Source organism: Triticum urartu, chromosome 3 (genome assembly GCF_003073215.2).
Source record: "Triticum urartu cultivar G1812 chromosome 3, Tu2.1, whole genome shotgun sequence".
In the NCBI taxonomy this organism is placed as follows: domain Eukaryota; kingdom Viridiplantae; phylum Streptophyta; class Magnoliopsida; order Poales; family Poaceae; genus Triticum; species Triticum urartu.
In genome coordinates this window covers 21004179-21027881 of record NC_053024.1, presented here as the reverse complement: position 1 = coordinate 21027881, position 23703 = coordinate 21004179, and the positions used below count along the sequence as shown (strand labels likewise).

At 48.0% G+C, this 23703-nt stretch overlaps 1 protein-coding gene across 1 annotated transcript; it reads right to left on the bottom strand.

Moving 5' to 3' along the window:
- Positions 1-19167: 19167 nt before the first annotated feature.
- Positions 19168-20332, bottom strand: LOC125546530 (putative glutamine amidotransferase GAT1_2.1). The gene is made up of 2 exons (XM_048710760.1): positions 20042-20332; positions 19168-19934 (listed from the first exon to the last, which is right to left on the bottom strand). Exons 1-2 carry the CDS (start codon positions 20127-20129, stop codon positions 19168-19170), a joined length of 855 nt encoding a protein of 284 aa, XP_048566717.1. The 5' UTR covers positions 20130-20332.
- Positions 20333-23703: the final 3371 nt, after the last annotated feature.

Here is a 23703-nt window from a genome sequence, read left to right as displayed (position 1 = left end):
GTCCCCGCCATAAAGAAGAATCTCGTTAGTGGCTCCCTTCTATGTAAAGAAGGGTTTAAGTTAGTATTTGAGTCTAACAAAGTAGTCGTATCTCGGTATGGACTATTTGTTGGAAAAGGATATGATTGTGGTGGTTTGTTCCTCCTTTCTCTGGAGGATTTCTATAATAAAGTCGTGAACCAAATTCATTCTAATGTGAACAAATCTGAGGTTTGGCATTCACGTCTTTGTCACATAAATTTCGGTTGTATGACGTGGCTAGCTAAGATGAATTTAATCCCGAGTTTCACTTTAGCCAAAGTCTCTAAGTGCCATACGTGTGTGCAAGCTAAGCAACCTCGTAAGCCTCACAAGCCTGCGAAGGAGAGACACCTGGCACCATTAGAGCTCATACATTCAGATCTCTGTGAGATGAATTGTGTGTTGACTAAAGGTGGAAAGAAATACTTCATGACTCTGATTGATGATTCCACTAGATTCTTCTATGTGTATTTGTTAAATACTAAGGATGAGGCTCTACACTACTTTAAAGTCTATAAGGCTGAAGTTGATAACCAACTTGAGAAGAAAATAAAACGAGTCCGGTCTGATCGTGGTGGAGAGTACTTTTCTAATGAGTTTGATTTATTCTATGCAGAACATGGTATTATTCATGAGAGGACGCCTCCCTACTCACCCCAGTCAAACGGGGTTGCCGAACGGAAAAACCATACTCTAACTGATTTGGTTAACGCCATGTTAGATACATCGGGTTTATCCAAGGCATGGTGGGGGGAGGCTGTATTGACATCTTGTCATGTCCTAAATAAAGTTCCCACAAAGGATAATGAGACTACTCCCTATGAGTAATGGGAAAAGAAAAGAACTACACTCTCTTACTTGCGCACTTGGGGCTGTTTGGCGAAAGTCAATGTGCCGATAATCAAAAAGCGCAAGTTGGGACCAAAGACCGTGGACTGTGTTTTTCTTGGCTATGCCAACCATAGCGTTGGCTATAGATTTCTAGTGGTGAAATCTGAGGTACCTGACCAGAAGGTCGGTACAATTATAGAGTCTAGGGATGCTACATTCTTTGAGGATATTTTCCCCATGAGAGATATGCAAAGCAATTCTAGACTGGAATCTGATGAGACTCCTGAACCTGCTATTCCGATGGAATATTATGAACATAAAAGTGATAAGAGTTCCACGGAGGATGACGAGGAAGCTCTTGTTAGGAGCAAGAGACAGAGGACTGCAAAGTCCTTTGGTGATGATTTCCTCGTGTACCTCGTGGATGATGATACTCCCAGCTCCATTTCAGAAGCTTATGCATCTCCGTATACTGACTACTGGAAGGATGCGGTCCGTAGTAAGATGGATTCCATCTTGGCTAACGGAACATGGGAGATCACTGATCGTCCTTATGGTTGTCGACCATTAGGATGTAAGTGGGTGTTCAAAAGGAAGCTTAGGCCCGATGGTACTATTGAGAAGTACAAGGCTAGGCTTGTGGCCAAAGGTTATACCCAGAAAGAAGAAGAAGATTTCTTTGACACTTATTCACCTGTGGCTAGACTGACAACCATTCAAGTGTTACTCGCTTTGGCTGCCTCGCATGGTCTTCTCGTTCATCAGATGGACGTTAAGACGGCTTTCCTTAACGGAGAGCTAGACGAGAAAATTTACATGCAACAGCCGGATGGCTTTGTAGTAAATGGTCAGGAAGGAAAGGTGTGTAAGCTAGTGAAATCTTTGTATGGCCTGAAACAAGCGCCTAAGCAATGGCATGAGAAGTTCAACACTACTCTGACATCTGCTGGCTTTGTTGTGAACGAAGCTGACAAATGTGTATATTATCGCTATGGTGGGGGCGAAGGAGTTATATTGTGTCTGTACGTCGATGACATACTGATATTTGGGACCCACCTCAAGGTCATTGAGGAGGTCAAGACTTTTCTATGTCACAACTTTGAGATGAAGGACCTGGGTGTGGCTGATGTTATCCTGAACATCAAGCTACTGAGAAATTCTGAGGGTGGAATTACACTTTTGCAATCCCAATATGTTGAGAAGATTTTGAGCCGTTTTGGATATTCGGACTGAAAACCTTCTGCAACACCATATGATCCTAGCGTGTGGATTCGAAAGTTCGAAGGCACGGCTGTAGATCAATTGAGATATTCTCAAGTGGTTGGTTCACTGATGTACCTGGCATGTGCTACTCGTCCTGACATCTCATTTGCTGTGTGCAAACGGAGCCGCTTTGTTTCCAATTCGGGAGATGTGCACTGGCATGCTGTTGAGCGAGTGATGCGTTATTTGCAAGGTACTGCGAACTATGGAATTCACTATTCTGGGTACCCAACGGTACTTGAGGGGTATAGTGATTCGAATTGGATATCTGATGCTGATGAGATGAAAGCCACAAGTGGACATGTCTTCATACTTGGTGGTGGTGCTGTTTCCTGGAAGTCTTGCAAGCAGACGATCTTAACCAGATCGACTATGGAAGCAGAACTCACAACATTAGACACATCATGCGTCGAAGCAGAATGGCTTCGAGAGCTTTTGATGGATTTGCCGGTGGTTGATAAACCAGTGCCGGCTGTCCTTATGAACTGTGACAATCAAACATTGATTGCCAAGGCTAAGAGTTCAAAGGACAACATGAAATCCACAAAGCACATAAGAAGAAGATTGAAATCTGTCAGAAAATCAAGAAACTCCGGAGTAATAGCGTTGGATTACATCCAGACGGCTAAGAATCTGGGAGACCCTTTTACGAAAGGGCTATCACGGATTATGATAGAAAATGCATCGAGGGAGATGGGTATGAGACCCACGTAAGTTGTCATGGGGGTAACCCAACCTATGTGATAAGAGATCCCGTGAATTAGGACCTGGGAAAACAATCCAGCGGTCAACTGAGGAGAGTATCCTTAATTAACCCACTCCGTTGGAGATGCACAATACTCTCAATTCTGTAAGGCAGGCTGACTTTTGTCTTAATGTGTTCCAAAGCTTGTGTAAGCAAGATGCTAACCTACAGAGCATTCTTTGGAGGAACACACCTATGTGAGCCCGACTGCTGGTCACAGTCTATGAGATTGGGTAATCTCTATTAAGCTCATGAGAAGGTACGGAGTATTACTAATAAGCTCCACCCGTGGGGTTTAGCATTCGGCAGCCATGTATCAGCAGACAATAGGCGAAACTTCTGCACACCAAACTAACAATTCAAGGCATAGTCCATTGTTTAGTTGTGAAGAAGTCTAATCCTGTTGCTCTAGGTGGAAGTTCAACTTAACAGTCTCCACTGAAAATTCTGGTATATCAAACATTGTTTGGAACAATTGACAAACTTATGTGCCTCGAGATCTGGTGGGGGATTGTTGGATTATGGATGGGCTTAGGCCCATATAAGACACTAATCCCTGGTTTATCTCTAAGGCCCATGCATGTGTACGGCAAGTGGTGGGAAGTATGGGAAGTTTAGTACCATACTGCTACAGTAAGAAGAGTGAGACCTCTTTATAAGGGCTGCTCTACCACTTGCTATTGGGAGCTTGGGAATAGGAGCTGTACACGCGCGCTCCTCCTCCTCCGCCGCCCGCCTCGCCTCGCCTCGTCACGACGCGCGCGCGTGCTGCGGGTTGCGGGAATGAGCCGAGCCGAAGCTTACTTTTGCCGCTCAGGAATGGTTAATTAATTGTTAATTAATTAACGAGTCACTTACGGAAGTGTCACTATCCGAGACGTTGGACCGTGGGCTGTTCGCGGACTCGGTCGTGGGCCTGGCCCAGGCCCATCTACCTGACGGCCTATATAAGAAGGCACTGGCCAGTGGAGTGAACCCTAACTCAGTTCACTCCCTCCCTCTCATACAACCCTAGCCGTCAGCTACTGTTCCTCTCTCTGTGCTGCTTCCGGCGATCCCATCCTGACGACCGTGTGCACGGTTGGTCGGGAGAGCAGGTGCCTCGGGAACCCTGTCGTTCGAGATTCTGCCCGGGAGAACGGCAATAAGGTTTTTGGGGAGCGTCTCGACGCGACTGCTCCCGATCCATCCCCAACTTCGTCCGCCTCTGCTTCCACTAATTCCCCTGCATCGACACCATGGCCGACGACGCCGCCTCCAAGAAGAAGGCCACGGACGATGCCAAGGCTGCTGCTGCCGCCGCCGCGTTGGCCTGGCCAACCGGAGGGTATGATCTGTTCATCCCTCGTTTACTCGTACTTATGCTAGCCGTATATGTGCTACTCATAGATGGTTCGATTCTATGTTCTGTATGTGCTAGTATGCTTAGGTATCGCTATGAGATGCATACCTTTTATGCCATGCTTACTGTTTACTCATGGATAAGTCTAATCGGAAAAGTGCTAATATTTCCAACAGCAACCATGCATGTCGGAGCTGCAACCGGCGTTTGGGAGAGCTACAAGGATGGATGTTGGGGTGCGAGTTTTTGCTGGAACCGGAGGTATTTTTTTTGCTGGAAAGGGGGGAGGTGTGTTTCTAGTGAATCTCATGGGATTCGGTCATTGTTGGACTTCGGTGGATCACCTTGGATCCAGTCTTCATTTGTTTGTCTATAGGTTGTTTTCATTCAATCTACGTTTATCCTCATTGGTGGTGGTTGTTTTTCTAGTGTGTTGATCCTATGAGGCCTTAACACGCGAATTTCTGACTGTCTATTAAAACAAGTTAAATCGGAATCTAGTGAGGGAGGGCCATGACGGTGCCACGCCTTCGGCTCGTCCAAGTGCTTGTAGTCGTCCCTAGGGCTTCTAGATTGGAAGTTTTTCCCGTAATAGATTGGAAGTCTTTGTACTGCAGCCTGCAGGTACGCGACAGAGACACCGCTGTGGGTACGCGAGCGAGACACCCCTGCTACCCCATCACCGTGCGGTACCAATGCCATATTACTCCCAACACCAGAAGTCTTTTTAGCTACTTCTTTTGATCCATATTACTTGTCGCTCCTTTAGTATATGGATATGGATCAAAGGGAGTATCAAATTTTTGGTCTATTATTGGAGATATTCTTAACAGTAATAAATAATACTTACAAAATTCATTAAAATGTGAATAAAAAGGTATACATTCAGAACGATAGTTCGGCTGGCATTGTTCTTGTTCCGTAAGAAAGAAACACTTTGTATCTTCCAGATAGTCTGAACAAAATAGAAAGGGGAGGAGAAACATAGGGATTGTCAGATGGAAGCGTTCCTACTCCTCAATGAGGAGCCGCGTTGGTTTATATTCATATGAGACAGGAACAGCCCCCGTCGTGGTTTACAAGGCAATACCGATCGATCACGATTCGGTTGTTACAAGAGAGGAGGAGATAAGCTACGGGAGAGAGAGAGAGAGAGAAAATAGAGTTTGTTGAGATTACAATAGGTAGTTCTATCTCTATTTCTAACACCCTCCCTTAATCTCAACTATCCTATATTAAGATTCCTCTTGAACTCCTCAAATGGTTTAATTGACAATGCCTTGGTGAAGCCATCTGCTACCTGATCTTTGGAGGGAATAAATCTTATGTCCAACTTCTTTTCTGCAACCCTTTCTCTCACAAAATGAAAATCAACTTCAATGTGTTTAGTTCTTCCATGGAACACTGGGTAAGCAGAGAGATAGGTGGCTCCCAAATTATCACACCATAAACATGAAATGCGGTGTTGCTTAACACCCAACTCATTAAGTAATGATTCCACCCACATGATCTCAGCAGTTGCATTGGCTAGTGACTTATATTCAGCCTCTGTACTTGATCTTGACACTGTAGCCTGTTTCCTAGCACTCCAAGAAATAAGGTTAGGACCAAAGAATATTGCAAATCCTCCAGTTGACCTCCTATCATCACTGCATCCTGCCCAGTCAGCATCAGAGAAGGCACTAACAAGAGTGGAGCTGGAACGTTTAAACTGGAGTCCTAGGCTTACAGTGTATTTTATATACCGTACAATTCTTTTAATAGTTGTCCAGTGTACAGTAGTAGGTGCATGTAGATACTGACAAACCTTATTAACAGCAAATGATATATCTGGTCTTGTCAGTGTTAAGTACTGTAAGGCACCCACATCACTCCTGTACCTTCAGATCTCTTCTTCCTTTAGAGGCTCCCCTTCAAAGGCTGACAATTTTTCTGAAGAGGACAATGGTGTAAGTGAAGGCTTGCAATCCTTCATCTTCATGCGAGTCAGAAGCTCAGTAGCATATTCCTCCTAATTCATTACTATGCCATCTGGAATCTTCTTCACCTCAATGCCCAGGAAGAAGTGTAGATCACCAAGATCTTTCAAGGCAAACTCTGAACTTAAGTCATGAAGTAAAGCATTAGTAGCACTTGATGAAGAACTGGAAACTATAATATCATCAACATATATCAAAACAAATATGACTGTGGTTGCCTTATTGTAGATGAAGAGTGATGTGTCAGCCTTAGATGCAACAAATCCAAGGCACCTTAGCTGAGAGCTTAGCCTTGAATACATGCTCTTGGTGCCTGTTTCAGGCCATAAAGAGCCTTATCAAGCTTACACACATAGTGGGGTGTTTTCTTGTTTTCATACCCAGGTGGTTGTCGCATGTAAACCTCCTCTTCCAGAACACCATGTAAAAACACGTTCTGCACGTCTAGCTGCCTGAAGCTCCATCCCCTGGAAACAGCAATAGCTAACACAAGCCTGATGGTTGCAGCTTTAACAACGGGACTAAATGTGTCCTCATAATCCAGCCCATAACGTTGTTTCAAACCTTTCGCGACTAGACGTGCCTTGTACCTGTCAATCGAACCATCTGCCTTTTTCTTGCTTCTATATACCCACTTACAGTCAATAACATTTTTACCTCGCTGCTCAGGTACAAGGCGCCACGTTTTATTTTTCATGAGTGCAGAGTACTCTTCATCCATTGCATTTTTCCACCTTGGATCTCCAAGTGCATCTTCCAATCGAGTTGGCTCTCCTACAACACATAACATGCCATAGCGTATAGTACCATCTGTTCTAATTTTTGGATTTTTTATACCTTTTTGAAGACGAGTTGTGACACGTGAGGCTGGCACCGGCTATAGCTGAGTAGATGACCGTGCCACAGAAGATCCAGATGATGCAGATTCTCTGGATCCACTTTGTGTAGCTGATCCGGACCCTGATTCTGTAGCCTCTGGTGTGTTCGTGCCAGACTCTGGTGCCGCAGCCCCGCGCGACGTAGAAGATCCCGTGGGTGTCGCTGTCACCTGATCCGCACGCGTGGGCAGCCGCGATCCCGAGTCGATCGTCTCAGGCTGGAGACCGATTGTGGTTGGCCACCCGCACGTGGGTCGCTGAGCCGGCCCACTGCCTGGCGACGTGGCGTGCTGGCCCTGGCCTCTGGTGGGCGCATGATCCAGGGTTGATCGCGGCACGCGATCCAAGGGCGCCTGACGTTGCGGTGTCGCAGGTTGCTCCGGATCAACCTCGTAGTCTGCGCCTGCCTCTTCTTCCTCCAACACATGAAATATGGGGCCATTTTGTGCCAAATCTTGATCATTTTGAGCACCATTTTCTCCTGCGTTTTCTGCAGGACCCTGCACAGTAATAGATGCACCACTAGGACGACTGGGTGAAGTGTCATATTGGTCAGTACAATCGTCGCCCCCTTGCTCAAAGTTCCGAAGGTTTGGGGGAAGAAGCAAGATTTCTTTCTTAAGAATGGCTCCAGCGTTAGGATGAAGAGATGCAAAAGGGAAAATGGACTCATCGAAAACAACATCACGAGATATATAAACTCTGCCAGTAGAGACATCTAGGCATTTTACTCCTTTGTGAATGGGACTGTACCCCAAGAAAGCACACCGTTTGGAACGAAAAGCAAGCTTGCGCGAGTTGTATGGCCGTAGGTTAGGCCAGCATGCACAACCAAAGACACGCAAAGACTTGTAATCTGGACTAGTGCCAAAAAGGCGTGTGATAGGGGTCTCAAATTTAATGACTTTGCTAGGGAGTAAGTTGATGAGATATGTGGCAGTTAAGAATGCTTCATCCCAGAATTTTAGTGGCATAGATGCATTTGCGAGTAGAGCTAGGCCTACTTCAACGACATGACGATGTTTTCTTTCTACAGAACCATTCTGCTGGTGCGCATGAGGACATGCAACATGATGAGAAATACCAAGTTGCTGGAAGAAGGAATTCGGTTTCCTGTATTCACCTCCCTAGTCGGTTTGCATGACAATGATCTTAGTGTCTAGTTTTCTTTCAACAAGATTTTTAAAGTTTGCGAAAACTTGAAACACTTCAGACCGTTTCTTAAGAAGATAGATCCATGTAAACTTGCTATAATCATCAATAAAGCTTACATAGTATGAGTATCTACCGATCGAAGTAGGAGCTGGCCCCCAAACATCTGAGAATACTAGTTGTAAGGGTGCAGTAGATATGCTAGTAGATACAGGGTATGGGAGTTGATGGCTTTTAGCCTGTTGACATGGATCACAAACCGACTCACTAATCTCATGAGAGAAGGGAAGTTTATTCTTGCTAAGAACAAATTTAACGATGACTGATGAAGGATGACCTAATCTACTATGCCACTTGGATGATGAAGGCTTGATAGCGACAAACACTTGTTTATTCGATGATAATGATGAAGATATAAGTGGGTAGAGACCTCCCACACACTTGCCCCTAAGCAGGATTCTCCTCGTGTCCAAGTCCTTTACCAAAAAGAAATAAGGATAAAATTCAATAAGGACACGATTATCTAGAGTAAAACGATGAACAGAAAGAAGATTTTGTGAGGCTTCAGGGACATGAAGAACTTTGTTTAGATGCAAGGTTTTTTTTAGGGGTTTTAACGATTGAATGACCAATGTGAGCAACTTTCATACCAGAACCGCTCACGGTGTGCACTTGATCATGTCCATGGTACTTGTCCTTGAACGTCGCCGGTGATGTGATGTGAAGCACCGGTATCTGCATACCAGTTCGTGTCGACGCCATAGGAGCTGGTCACCATGTTTGCATTCTTCTCCTCGGGTTCATCTTCATCATACCTTTGCCAGCAATCACGAGCACCTCCTGGGTGATGTTTGTAGCAGATTTGACACTCTGGATAGTCATGTTCCTGCTGCTGCCGTTGTTTTTGTGGGCGACCGCGGCCACCTCTGCCGCCGCTGTGGCCACCAGACGGAGTCGGGGAAGGACGCCTGCCTCGGCCGCGCCCCCTGCTGCTGCTGCGCCCGCGGCCCCTGCTGTAGCAGCGCCCACGCCCCCTGTAGGCCAAGTTTGTAGAGGTTTTGAAACCCCCATCAGGGCCATCGCCGAGCATCTTGACTCGCTGATCGAACGCCGCGATCTGAGAAAATAGATCGCCAACTGTGATCTGATTCTTGATTGCGCCAATAGCTGCCACAACAGGATCATAGTGTCTGTCAAGGCCGACGAGGACATAATCCACCATCTCTGGATCCGAGACGGGGCATCCTGCCGCTGCGAGCTCGTCCCCCAGATTCTTCATCTTGGAGATGTAGGCGCTGCTGGACATGGAACCCTTCTTCGTGTTGGTGATTGCAATCCGCAAATTGGTGATGCGAGATTGGGACTGCAATGAGAACAAGGTGGTGATGGCAGTCCAGAGATCAAAGGTTGTCTCCTTGCTCGCAACTTGGGCGAGGATCTCCATTGACAGAGAGTTCAGAAGATGACTCAAAACCTGCTGATCCTTTGATATCCACTGTGCATACAGCGGATTGGGCTCCGTGGTGACGGTTTTGTCCGTCTGCTCTTGCTGCACCGTCTTTGATGATGCGGCATCTGACCCGTCCAGAAGGCCGGTGACCTGCGCTCCTCGCAGGCCCGGCATGACCTGTGCTTTCCATAGGATGTAGTTGGTTTTGGTAAGTTTCTCGGATGGTAGGGCTCCGAGGTTGAGGGTGACGGTGGATGAGGACGACATGGCAATGGCGAGGGTGATCGGGAGGAAAGCTTTTGGCTAGATCGATGGGAAGAGGATGGCTCTGTATACCATGTCAGATGGAAGCGTTCCTACTCCTCAATGAGGAGCCGCGTTGGTTTATATTGATATGAGACAGGAACAGCCCCTGTCGTGGCTTACAAGGCAATACCGATCGATCACGATTCGGTTGTTACAAGAGAGGGGGAGATAAGCTATGGAAGAGAGAGAGAAAATAGAGTTTGTTGAGATTACAATAGGTAGTTCTATTATTTCTAACAGGGATGACTAAATACTATCTAGACAGGTAGGCGTTGTGGAACAGCAGGCTGCAGCCCTTCTTCTAGTGCTTCTGCTGGTGGGTGCGTAGTAGACTCCTCCGACGACGAGTCGCCGTCTCCACCGTAGGTGCGAGCAAGCCACACCCAAAACGCGACGAGGCCGACGATGATCACTTCGACTAGGGCGGTGCATCCGGCCAGCGCGCGGCCGTCCTTGACGCGGCACCCCAGCACGCCGCTCACCATGGCAGTGATGCCTCCGCCGACGCCGTACGCTCCAACGTAGAAGAGCTTCTTGACGACGGCTACGGGCGTGCGCGGCAGGAACAGCCCCGCGTATAATATGATGAGGTAGAGCAGCGACAAGTAGAAGCCCCACGAGAGCGCCAGAGGCAGCCGCCACGGGGCGCCGCGGAAGAAGGAGCGAAAGCCCTGTGGCCATATGTCGGCGTATAAAATAGACGTGACGACGGCAGGCGACATGATCTGCGCGAAGACGGCCATCGTCCAGATTTTATGACGGGGCACGTGTGCGAGAAACTCCCCCAGCGTCCGCGCCGGCGACTGTGCCGGCATTGCAGCCAAATTGTGTTCCGGGGATCGATGTGGTTCGACTTTGTGCTAGTACCAAATTATGCAGGCGTATCGATTTTGTCCTGGGCGTACATATTATATGGAAACAGTAACCATGATTGCTTAAGGTGGGGAAGGGAATATCTCAGGAAACGTGAGGAAAGGGAAGATGTCGTCCCAAAAAGAAAAAGGGAAGATGTCAAGCGGGGAAAATTTTGTGACATGTCTTAACTGATGATTCGTAACAAGGATCGGGCTTGCCTGCTCCTTCCCCGTGCTTCCATCCGTACTCCCACTTAATCCTATGGCTCTCTTTTTTCTTTTTTTTTTCTAATTTAATCATCTCCCCCTCTGATTTTAAGGGGGTGGGGCCAGGCTTTATTTTGCTCCAATCAAATCAAGCCACGTAGACGGGAACACGGATGGACACACGAGGGGGAGCAGGCAAGTCTCGTCCTCGTAACAATGGTTTTGTCGAAGTCCTTTTTGGGCCAGTTTCGGTCAAGTCTAAGCGCAACTCTAGCAGTTTCCATTTCGCAAAAAGAAAAAGAAATCTGTAACAGATTCCATTTATTTCCAACCGAAACTACGAGCAAGTCTTCTAGCCTAGAAAGTAACTCTACTGACCCTTTAAGGGTGTGGCTAGGTCTCAACCGGTTAAAATTTAATCAAGTCTTACTCAAGTGACATATAACATCTAAGAAAGGAAAAGGAAAATATGATTTTTTTTTGCACGGACCTTGATGAAAGATCTTACGAATAGCAACAAATGAGACTTAACGACTGAGATGTTGCAAGACTGATCGCCCTCCACTATCCCCTTATCATTTTAGCACTATTCAAAATATATGGCTCCCTAGAGCTCGTGCACCAAAGTGACTTTTTGAACCATACTCTTCTATCTCCACAAGTTTTTTTAGAAAACTTGCTATATTTACTCATCCAAAACAAATGTCATAGGTACAAGGTTTGAGTCACGAGGATTGCCCCACGAAACTTGTCCACCTACACCTATGTTACACGCAAACTTGGCGAGATTATGAGCCTCAAAATTAAACTTCCTATGTTCTTGAATAAAAGAACTGGAAGTAAAGCTATTACAACGACTCATTATTTCATGTACTATGGCAACATTTGAATCCCCTGTCCCCTTGATGATACGATTCACCATTTCTTGACAGTCCGAAGCCACACAAATATTTTGCACGACAAAATCATCTGCCGGTGCTAAAGCTTCACGACATTCATAAGTTCCAGGATTAGAGGATCATTGATTCCTTGGAAGGCCACAGCCGGAGATCCCAAATATAGGCCCGTTTGGTATCTACATATTGCCGCGACAGCTCCCCCATTATGTGATCTTGCGATAGCAGCATCAACATTAATTTTCACATCACCATTACGAGGAGAAAAGCATTGCTCGGGCTGGGCAGATGTAGTTGCTCTTGCACTGCGGAGCTCCTGGCTATTAGCAAGCTGTTTTAGCTCTGCAATGAAGTTATCTACAAAGAAGATTGTTCGCAGGGGGCTTTGAGAGATATACTCATAATCTGCCTTTCCTCTGGCGTACCATATCGACCATAGGGTGACAGCCATGCGAGTAAAACTTGCCTGATCCAGTTCATCGCTCAGCTCAAAAAGCCATTGCCTAGCATTGGATTCCTCATTAGTTATCATGCGTGAGACAAGATCATCCTCGGACAGCGCCCATATACACCTAGACATAGTGCATGAGACTAGGGCGTGCCTCCATGTATCCTGAGAGCAACTCTAGCAGACCCCGTAAAAACGCGACCCGTGTAAGGCGTTTACAGTTCGACGAAGAACTGTTTTGCGGGTCAAAATCATGTGCGGCAGAGTAGAACCCGTATATGAAACTGCATAATTTAAAAAAAAACTTTCACGGAAGAAACTGCAACCACACTAGTTCATCACATACTACATGATCATTCATAATTCATCATCACATACTACATTATCATACATACTACATTCTACTACTACTACTAGAGGGAGGGGGGTCTCGCGGCGGCGAGGCCGAGGTTGATATACGAAAATGGACAAGCTCGCGGCCAAGGACGACACGGTGGAGGGGCTCAGTCCTCGTCGGAGCTGACGAGATCGATGAACTTCGACCTCTGCTCCTCGCGGATGCGCCGCCACTCGTCGGCCTTCTAATTCGCGGCAAGGTTGGCCGCGACCGCCTGCTTGAGGATGAGGTCGTCGAGCTCGTCGTCGTGGCGCCGGCGCTCCGCCTCCTCGCGCAAGCTCCGCTCAGTAATGGCGACCACGACCGCGTCGAAATCGGCCACGAAATCTTCGGCCCGAAGACCCCTCGGCGCTCGATCTCCTCCGGCTCCTGCTTGACGGCGACGACCTCGATCTCCTCCGGCTCCTCCAACCACTCCCTCTTCACGGGGAGAAGCCCGGGCCGCAAGAGGAAGAGCTCGCAGCGTGGGAAGATCTCGCGGTGGAGGACGAGCCCGCGGCCGAAGAGGGCGTACGCCCATGCCGACGGTCGTATACCTCCGTCTCGCAGACGAGGAAGCTCGGCGGCGGCTCGAGGCCCCTGTTCGTCCACTTCCTCGCCCCGAGATTCATCGTGTCGTCCGAGCGGACACGCCGCTCACGCTCGGGGTCGCCGCCCCCACCGGAGCTGCTCCCGGAGCCACGACCGGAGTTCCACATGCAGCCCCACATGGCGGCTGGAGGCGGAAGGGGCTCACCGGCGGCGAGAAATGTGAGGAGGGGAGTGGGGAATTGCGACGAGACGCAGTGGCGGGGGGACAAAGTTTCGACCCGCATATGCACCGCGAACCCGTAGATATACTGGTTGGGGGGAGGGCGGTTTGCGGGCTGCGGTAAAAAAAAATTACGGACCGGGCGAGTATACGGGCTCTGTTCTGGTCAGAAAATTGGGCCGAGCGCATATACTCACCGGAATTTTGCGGGTTTGTGACTTTTTTTTGAAGGGCCATAGGCCGATCTTTTATTAGAAAGAACAGGAAGAGTACAACGAGCTAGGCAGTCTAGGCGATCTAGAACTGTCAGCCGTCAGAGTTTAACTCTGAATAAACACTGAAGAAATAAAGACGAAGCTTGGCCACCAGAGGCAAGCACAACACAACAAAGAAGAAGAAAAACAAGTCAGCAGAGATCGCCAACACATCCAGCAGTCCTCCATGTTGCAATATCCTCTCTGATTAGTTCGAGCACCCTGTCCACGTTGCTAGCCACTTGCTCAAAGATCCGAGCATTCCGTTCTTTCCAAATCCTCCAGTGTAGCAGGATTGCGATAGTGTCAAAATTACGCCGTTCCGGCTTGGGGACCTCCTTCCTCGTATTCAGCCACCACTCCTCCGTACTACAAAAGCTGTCATCTGGAGTCCGAAAGTCTGCCCCGGTCCAATCCCTGAATTTTATCCAAACCTGCTGGGAGAAACAGCAGTGCACAAACAGATGTGTGCAATCCTCGTGTGTCGAGAGGCACAACGGGCAAGCTCCATTTGAAGGCCAACCCCTGCGATCCAGATTATCCGCTGTTAAGCACCTTCGGTGAACGACAAGCCACATAAAAAATTTACATCTTGGTGGCGCTTTGGATCTCCAGATCGGCCCATGGCATGCAAAGCGCACATTCGCAGCAAAGAACAAACCATAAGCACTATTAACAGAGAACTTATGGTCTCCAGTCCACTTCCAAACCAGGCTATCGGTATCGTCCACCAACAAAGAAGTACTTCGTACAATGTCCCAAATTTTCAGATATTGAGCCATAGCCTGTACCGAAATGCCTCCAGAGATATCCCTAATCCAATTCCTGTTGCACAACGCGTCCTTGACAGATTTACTCGAGTCCTTGACAAAAGAGAATAAGGCAGGAGCCACGTCCTGTATGGAGTTCCCTCCGGGCAGCCACTTGTCCGTCCAGAATTTAGCCCTCTTGCCGTCTCCTAATTGGATAGAAGTGGCCACCTTAAAGATGTACGAGACCTCCTTTTCCAAACCATTCGGCAGTAAATTCCATGGCCTCTCCTCAGCCTCCCATCTTAAACATGGCCAACGACAGCGGAGGGCATAGCCAACGCACTTAAGGTTCAAGACGCCCAGACCCCCACACTCCTTGGGCATGCACACCCTAGACCATGGCAGGAGACAATGGCCACCATTGATATCATTGTCGCCCTTCCAAAGAAATCCCCGACACCTCCTGTTGATTATTTTCAGCGCCCATGCAGGCAACGACATAACTGACATAAAGTGGATAGGCAGAGCCATGAGAACCGATTGTGTGAGTGTCAAGCGACCATCTGGAGCCATCAGCTTGGGTTTCCATCCCTTCATCTTATTGGAGAACTTGTCGATGAGTGGCAAAATATCCTGACGCCTCAGTCTGTATATTGACAATGGCAGCCCAAGATACTGAAGCGGAAACGGTCTCGACTGACAGGCAAAGTGACGAGCCACAAAAGCACAGATGGAGTCGGTACCCCTGATGCACGTGACAGTGCTCTTTTGCAGATTGATGTGAAGACCAGATGCTTCTCCAAACAGCTTCAGGATGGCCGAGATCACCCCCATATCTGTTGAGTAAGGTTTGAAAAATAGAACTGCATCGTCTGCAAAGAAGGAAACCCTCGGAACATTGGGGGTCAGACCCAAGTCGGATAGTAGGTTGTTGTGGTCCGCCCAATGCAGCATCGCTTGCAATGTGTCCATGGCAAGAATAAAGAGCGCCGGGGACAGTGGGTCTCCCTGTCTCACACCTTGGCCAAGTGCGAACGGCTCGCAAGTCTCACCGTTGACCAACACAGATGACGACGCGGTGCGCAGAAGGCCACAAACCCAAGAGCACCAACGCCGACCAAAGCCTCTCCTTATCAATATCTGAATGATGAACTCCCAGCACAAGGTGTCAAAGGCTTTGGAGATATCAATCTTCATAAGAACTGCAGGAGATTTCTTCCGATGCAGAATTCTCGCAGCATTGCGAACAAATTTGAAGTTCTCATGAATACTTACGGGGTCTGCTAGAGTTGCTCTGGCAGCCACAAAGCGGACATACGTCCTGAACCGACATGTTGCGTTTCTTCAAAACATCGGTGGTAGGAAGTGAGTGGGGTGCAAGTCGCCATAGGAAAATTCTGACTTTCGAGGGCACCTTTAGTTTCCACAGTGAGCTCCAGGAATTTTCGTCCCTCTGTGCATTAGATGATCCACTTCGTCCTTCTAACCACTCCACCCGCTGTAGTTTTGTTTTGAGCAAGAACTTGTACGCAGAACAAACTGAAAACTTTGCCCTTCTTGCCCGGATACCAAGCCCAAAAATCTTCATTGTTATTAGTGCATGTGGGTATCTTCAAGATCGCGTTCACATCTATCGGCAAGAACATAGAACACACCAGTGTTTCATCCCATGTCGCCGTAGCTGGCGACAGCAGTTCAGACATCATTGTTGGTGGATATGCAACACGGGACGTCATCTGTCTCGGCGTGGTTTCCTTTGGGATCAGATGTCGGTCCAAATGTTCGTGGTCTGGCCATTGCCAATCCGACAAATTATCCCTTGCTTAAGCAAGTCTCACACCTCAAGGATCGCCCTCCAAATTTTAGAAGGCCTAGCCCCTAGTTCCGCATCAAGAATATTACTATTTGGAAAGTAAGACGCCTTCAAAATCCTTGCACTCAAATTGTCTTGCTCTTGCATCACTCTCCAAGCTTGTCTTGTCAAAAGAGCCAAGTTAAAATTTCAAGGTCTTTAAAACTGAGTTCTTCAAAATTTTGTGGACTTGTCATCACATTCTAAGAGACCCAAGCTGGTTTGCGATCTCCTTGCTTGCAGCCCCACCAAAATTTCCGTATTATAGAATCTATATAATCGCATAAGCCCCTTGGGAGCTTAAAGCAAGACATCGAATATACCGGGATTGCATGAGGCATGAATTTGATGAAGACATCTTTTCTACTTGTTGAGAGGCATTAGGTCATCCAACCCTTTGCCTCATCCCATACTCTGTCAGTTAGGTATTTGAACATTCCTTCCTTTGTGTGCCCAGCATTTGTTGGCACACCCAAGCACCTGCCACTCAGAGATCATTAGGAACATGTAGGTAGCCTTTGGCAGCATTGCGAACTATCTTAGGACAGCCCCTACCGAAGAATATTGAGGACTTATCTCTGTTAATTCTTTGCCCTGAGGCCATGCAATATGCCTTCAATAGGTTTGATACCTCTTCCACTCTATTAACACTTACCCTGAAGACAACAGGTTGTCATTCGCGAATAAAAGATGGTTCACCGTTGGGGCCGATGGTGTCACCTTAATGCCGCTGAGCTGGAACGACGGATTCTGAGATTTTAAGAGGCAAGAGAGGCCCTGTGCTGCTAACAAGAAACTCACGATGGGAATGTGCCAACGTGACCCATTGGGACACTGGTCAGGCCCATAATTTTAAGGCCGATGGGTCTTTTGGGTAGACTTCACTAAAAACTGGGCCAGAGGAGCCGGTCACCAGCAGGTTAACCCAAAGTCAGTTGCCAAAGGTTATAGTCTGCTGTTATAATGTGCATGCCTTTGCAAGGTTGTTACCCTTGTGCTTACATGAAAACTTCAAACTATTGACCAAGACTTTTTTGTTTCAAAGTTACAAATATGCTACCTTATGATGAGAACGATTCATGGTAAAAATATAAACGAGGGACACTTACTAAAGATCCCAACAGCTGAATGATATGCTAGAAATAAAGTTTTTTTTGTAAATGCTACTTATTCTTGTGCTTTTTTAAGACAAACGCACAAAGTTTTATTGAACAGTTACAACGTTTACAGGAACGAACAAAAAATCATCAGGGTGGCCTAACCAAACATGATAATGTGTCTCCTTTGATTGCATCCACTGTCAGTCAGAGGCAACATAAATTTTGTGGATGTACAGATCCAATGCTCCGTGTCCTTCAAGAGAATATAGAGAGGCCAGCAAGGACTAGGGCTGCGGTCCGGCCCATTCCCATCCTAAAATAAAACCAAGAGCGCCGTGCAAGTGCTGCCTACGCTACCCTGGGCTGCACCGCAGTTATCGCTCAGATCTAGCGTTACTGTTGAACACTCAATGGCGAAGTGGCGATATGTATCTTGCCTCCGCCTGCTGGCCGAGTGTTGCGGCAGAATGGCAACCTGTTGGCCATGCATGCACGCCACCATGTCGTTCGTTCGTGCATTTTCCACGGCACATCAGGGTGCCACTACCAGTTCTCCTCCGAAGTTAGTTGGCAACTACCCTGAATGAAACTCCTAGACCGTCCGTGGCCATCAGCTGTGCCTTGGCGCTTCCCATGTGACCAAAAACTTTGCTACTGCTCCTTTTCTGGCGGGGCAATGCTACACCTACGAAGGGCATTACGTAATTGTTACGTGCTCCCTTCCCATGCTTTTATCCGTGCACCCACTCCATCCTACGGCTGTCTTTTTCTTTTTTTCTATATAATCTAATCATCTCCCCCCCTGAGCTCAAAAAATGAGCACGGATGGGCGCACGCCGGGGAAGCAGGCAAGTCTCGTCGGGGGGGGGGGGGGGGGGGGGGGGGGGGGGGGGGGGGGGGGGGGGGGGGGGGGGGGGGGGGGGAGGGGGGGGCAAAGAATTAGCGAAAGAAGGTTTATCACTAGTACAAAAAGTAACTAGTATCATGCAGAAACAATAATCCTACACCTACGAAAGGACTACGTAAACCTTCCTTCGCTAATTCGTGGATGGATCCGCCTTGCGGCAATAAGTTTTTGTTTTGTCCAACAGAATGTTACTACTAGCCAGTAGTAGTGGTTTGAGAACGGAACTTGCTAAAAAATGCTAGCCGTCCAACTGATGAAGTCAACACATTTGCTATTTTTCTTTTAAAGAAAACATTGGATCTATTTATCAATTGTCAAGGTAGCATAGAGAACATCAGAAGAAAAATATTGTATCTACATTTGTAAACCACCTAATAACAACTACAAACATTAGAGCAAGCCGAGCCGAAGGTGCACCGACAACATCGCCCCTCCTGCACAGTCGAAAAGTAGCTTCATATTTTTCCGCTTCATGAAGCTAATTCGATGAAGAAACTGTGGTACACAAGTTAGATAGGAGTACGTACGAGGGGATGACCACGGGATAAGAATGACACCTCAATTACGAACGATCTACACTACTTACTCTCTTCGTCTTTCCTTCATCAAAGTCAGCGAGTAGATGCATTGTACGGACACAGAAACAAAGTCAACTAACACTTGTCGAGTTACATGCATCAACATCACGGTTTAATTAATTCAGGATGCCATGCAATATTTGGATTTCTGATGAACCAAGCAAGCATTTCCGGTCACGTTCACATAGACAGAGGACGCACGGGTCACTCGTGCAGGGTTGGAGACGGCGGCTGGAGCTTGGCGTCGAGCACCTCGGAGCAGACGTCGTCGGAGCCCTCCTTGCGCATGCGCTCCGGGTGGAACTGGAGCCCCATGATGAACTTGCCCTCGCCGGGGTGATACGCTTCGGGGTCGTAGAATCCTTCGATCAGCCCGTCCGGCGCAAGCGCCATGGGCACGAACCGCTCCGCCAGGCGCCGCACGCCCTGGTGGTGGTAGCTGTTCACCATCAGCTGGTCGCCGTCGAGCAGCGAGTCCGCGAACCAGTCGTGCAGCGGCGTGCCGGGGAGCACGCGCACCGTGTGCCGGTGGCCGTCGTAGTTGGCGTAGTCCATGTGGCACACGGCTGCGTCGTCCTGGGGGTGGAGCTCTTGCTCCACGTCCTGGTAGAGAGAGCCACCGCAGGCGACGTTGAGCACCTGCGAGCCGCGGCAGATGCCGAGGAACGGGACGTTGCGCTCGAGGCAGCGGCGTGCGAGGAGGAGCTCGATGGAGTCCTTCTCGTGGTCCACGGCGGCGTCGCTCGGGTGGAGGCGCCTCACGGCCTCAAGCTGCTCCGGCGAGAGCGCGTCGCCTTCACCGTCGCCGTCGCGGCGGGCGTCGTAGAGGGAGGGGTCGATGTCCTCGCCCTCGCAGAGGAGCACGCCGTGGATGGGCTCGAAGGAGTCGAGCATGGCGTGCACGCCGGCCACCCGCGGCACGATGACCGGGACCGCGCCGTGGCCCACCACTAGGTCCAGGTGGTACTCCCCTGCATCCATCCATGCATGCAAATGTCAGCAATTGGAGCATTCTTCCAAGTTCCAACGAATCCAACACTTTTCCCAACATGGACGAAGTGATGAACAAGAAACTCACCGACGAAGTCGACGAACTTGTTCTTGCGGACGGTGCGGCGGGAGACGATGAGCACGCGGGGGAGGTTTATATCAGGGGAGGGAGACATGGCTAGGGTAGCTACCTACCTCTTGCCTCGAAATTCTCAACCTTAACCGAAGAAGGACTTGTGTGGAGGTTGGAGATCAATGGCCGGTCGGTGTGTTCTTGTTGGTTTTCCTGGATTTGTGTGGGGAAGATGCATCTGGATTGAGGTATTTATAGAAGGCGATCAGGATGATCAGGATGGAGGTAGCGCTGATGGATCGATCTTATCACGAAAATCATTTAGTTCCAAAACTGGAGCGCATTACTACCATTTGGTAGTAGGAGTACTACTAGTAATTAAACTTGCGGCAACCTCGTTACCTACGACGTGTGTGGGCAACCCCATCTGGGCGCCGCGTGCAGACACCGGAGGTCAAAGGGGCCAAGCGCGATATTGCTACATGCACCCAAAAATAAGCATTTAAAAATATTACTCTAGCTTGTCAGCATTGGTGATTGACGCATATCCAGCATTCCAGCACAGCATATGCTACGGATTGCTCTAACCTCTTCAGTCTTCATTCCACAATGACATAAAAATCATAGTAATCATCTAATCTGCCAGAAAGCAATGTCAACTTTGGGCTTTGTTTGGATTAGATAAACTTTGAGTTTGTGTTCGGGTCGCTCCAGGTCTTATAGTCGATAGGTGTTCTACGTATCTAAATGTAATTTTTGTGGCTTCTGATATTTTTTTGTACTGCCATAACAGATGATGAAAAGATTGAAAGTTTTCCCGGCAGAAAAAACAGCTACTACAGCTCGCACCATCCTCTACTTAGAGCAACTCTAGCAGACCCCGCATCCCGCCCGACCCGTAAAATAACCGCCAAAATGCGGGTAAGGGCGGAAAAACCAGCCCGATCAGACCCCGCATCCCGTCCCGGCCCGCAAAAAATTTTAGGGGGCGCGGCAAAATCCCGAGCCCAACCCGAGAAAACGTGGATTTCCCCCTCGCGGCTGCGGTGCCCTGCTTATAAGCGGAAGCGGTTGGTGGGGGGGACATTTCATCCCGCACTTTCTTCCAGCAAACCACCCCTCCTCTCCTCTCTCGCGCCGCCGCCGGCCGCCGTCCAAAATTCCGGCGAAAGCAGCTGGCAGGAGCACGCCGGAAGGCCGCCATGGGCACGAGGCCTCCCCTCCCTTCCCCCTCTGCGTCGGCGGGCCGCCGGATTTTGCAGATCTGCGACACTTCATCGCGGGCCGCCGGATTTGGCTTTTTCGGCCGCCGGTTGCTGCCCCAAGTGATGCAGTGGTCGGGGAGCCTTTCACGCAGCCCAGACAAAGGCGCATCGCCGCATGCAGGTACTGCTTCGTCCGCCCGCTGCCGCCGAAGGTTTGCGGGCATGGATTCGTCCGGCCGTCCACCGGGCTCGGCGCTCGCGCAACGTCTTTGTGGCTTGCCGATGCCGCTCATAGAGTGCGACGACTGCACGCGGAAAGTGCTGCAGCTCACTTCAGGCACGCCGAAGCACCCCGGATGGGTGTTCTTCAAATGCGAAAACGACAGGGTATGTGCACTTGTGGTAGCTCATTTTGATAGCTCATTATTTGGTTCAATTGCGGTAGCTCATTTTGAACATGCTCACTCATGTGTGTAGGAAGGTGGATGTTCATTTTGGTTTTGGGAAGACGAATACATTGAGTTGTTGATAGAAAGAAACATAATAGACGTTGACGCACTCCTTAGAAGAATCGAAGGCAATGATGCGGCTGCATGTGCAACTAGAGGGGAAGCAACGTCTACTTCTTTCGAATCAAAGATGAAGAAAGAAGAATGCAAAATCAAGAATCCGCAGATCAACAATGAATGCATGGAGAAGATATTAGTCCAACTAGTGGGAGCAGTTATGGAAGTTGGAAATTTTCTAAAATGCATACTTGTGGTTCTTGTTTTCTTTGGTCTTACTATTCTAGCAAAATTTTGGTGATGTCTTATCTATCCAAGATTATTGAAAAAGCAAAGAAACACATTATGTTGGATCAAATTAAGGTGCAAATTTAGATTTTCCGGGTCGGGATGAGCTGCGCCAGATCTGACCCCGCAAAAACGACCCGTAAAAAAGCATATTCCACGAATATCCTTTTTTACGGGTCCGTTATGCGGGGTCTGCATCTGCGGCCGTCCGCATCGGACCGCAAAAGCGGTTTTGCGCGAATTGCAAACACGTTTTGCGGGGATGCGGGATGCGGGGTCTGGTAGAGTTGCTCTTAGCCTCCGTCGCCACTGGGCGCTTAAACAATGGCTATGTATCCACAATTGCGTTAGGTAAATAGATAATTTCCAATGGGTTGCAACAGGGTATAAATATTCAAATATGTTAGGCCGTGATTTACCTGCCCATATTAATATGATTCCGTACATAAGTGTTTACCTAATAAATTTTTGCCTGTGATTTACCTGCCAAAATATTTTTTTTGAAATACCAAAATAAATTTTAAGATTTTATTTTGTAACCATTTATTGGCTTTATCAAAGGGGAAAATGATAAATCAATAGAAGGTGGGCAATTAAGGCGGTTTTCGGAGGAAAAATAACTTTTGAAAAAACCAGAGATAGGAGTGAAAAAATCAAAACAAAGAAAAAGAGGATAAGTACCTAAGGTTGAACAAAGGATACTATGGATGAAAAAATGTTACTCCCTCCGATCCGTATTACCTGTCGCTGAAACTGATATTATTTTGAAGTATTTATAAGTAGAAGAGATTAATGAAATTCGGCACATGTGCATCATAAAATGTACAAGATGCATGTGTTTTTACTTGTTTCATGCTATCGAAGTTATAGCAAACTGAAAATATCCTTCATTTGGAATATTTGAGATATTTACTTCCATTTTCTGATAGAGCAAAATAGTCATGCATGGCTGTTCTCCGACTAATACAAGTTTTATTGCTAACGAATATACTACGTACTGGCAACTTACGCTTGTTCGAACCTTATTACCAGCCCCGTTATTAACAGACATACGTTGCGTAAACACATGATAAGCAAACCTTAATTTGTGCCAAATAGGGGTGCAGAGCGGCACTTGATCGCGAACCAACCTGTGGTTGAGATGGTTAGGTGGACAGTGATATCCCCAACCCATCAGGTTCAAATCCTGGTACTCGCATTATTCCTGGATTTATTTCAGGATTTCCGGCGATGCGCTTTCAGTGGGAGGAGATGTTCCCATCGACGACGAGGCGCCTACGGTGACTTCGTAAATCTCAAAATGATATGCCGGCTCAGTCTCTCGAAGGTGCTCATAGGGGTAGGGTGTGTGTGCGCGTTCATACGGGTGAGTGTATGCGCGTGTATATGAGCGCTTATGTCTGTACTGATGCTCAAAAAAAAGCGGCGCTTGATCCGCCCCTCTCCACAGTCAAAATAAATCATCTTAAGTTATAAGTTTCCAGCTGGGATTTAGCTTAGTTTGAACTAATTTCCTAGTTACGCGGGATTATGCGGGATGCCCGCTTGCACCCATAACTGCCAAATCACCATGCTGTGTTTTGGTGATCATTCATATATTTTTCACTTTTGTTTTGGCAATTAGACATGAGCTTGTTCAAACCTAGCACTTTTGCTTGAAAATTCTAGCATGACTAAA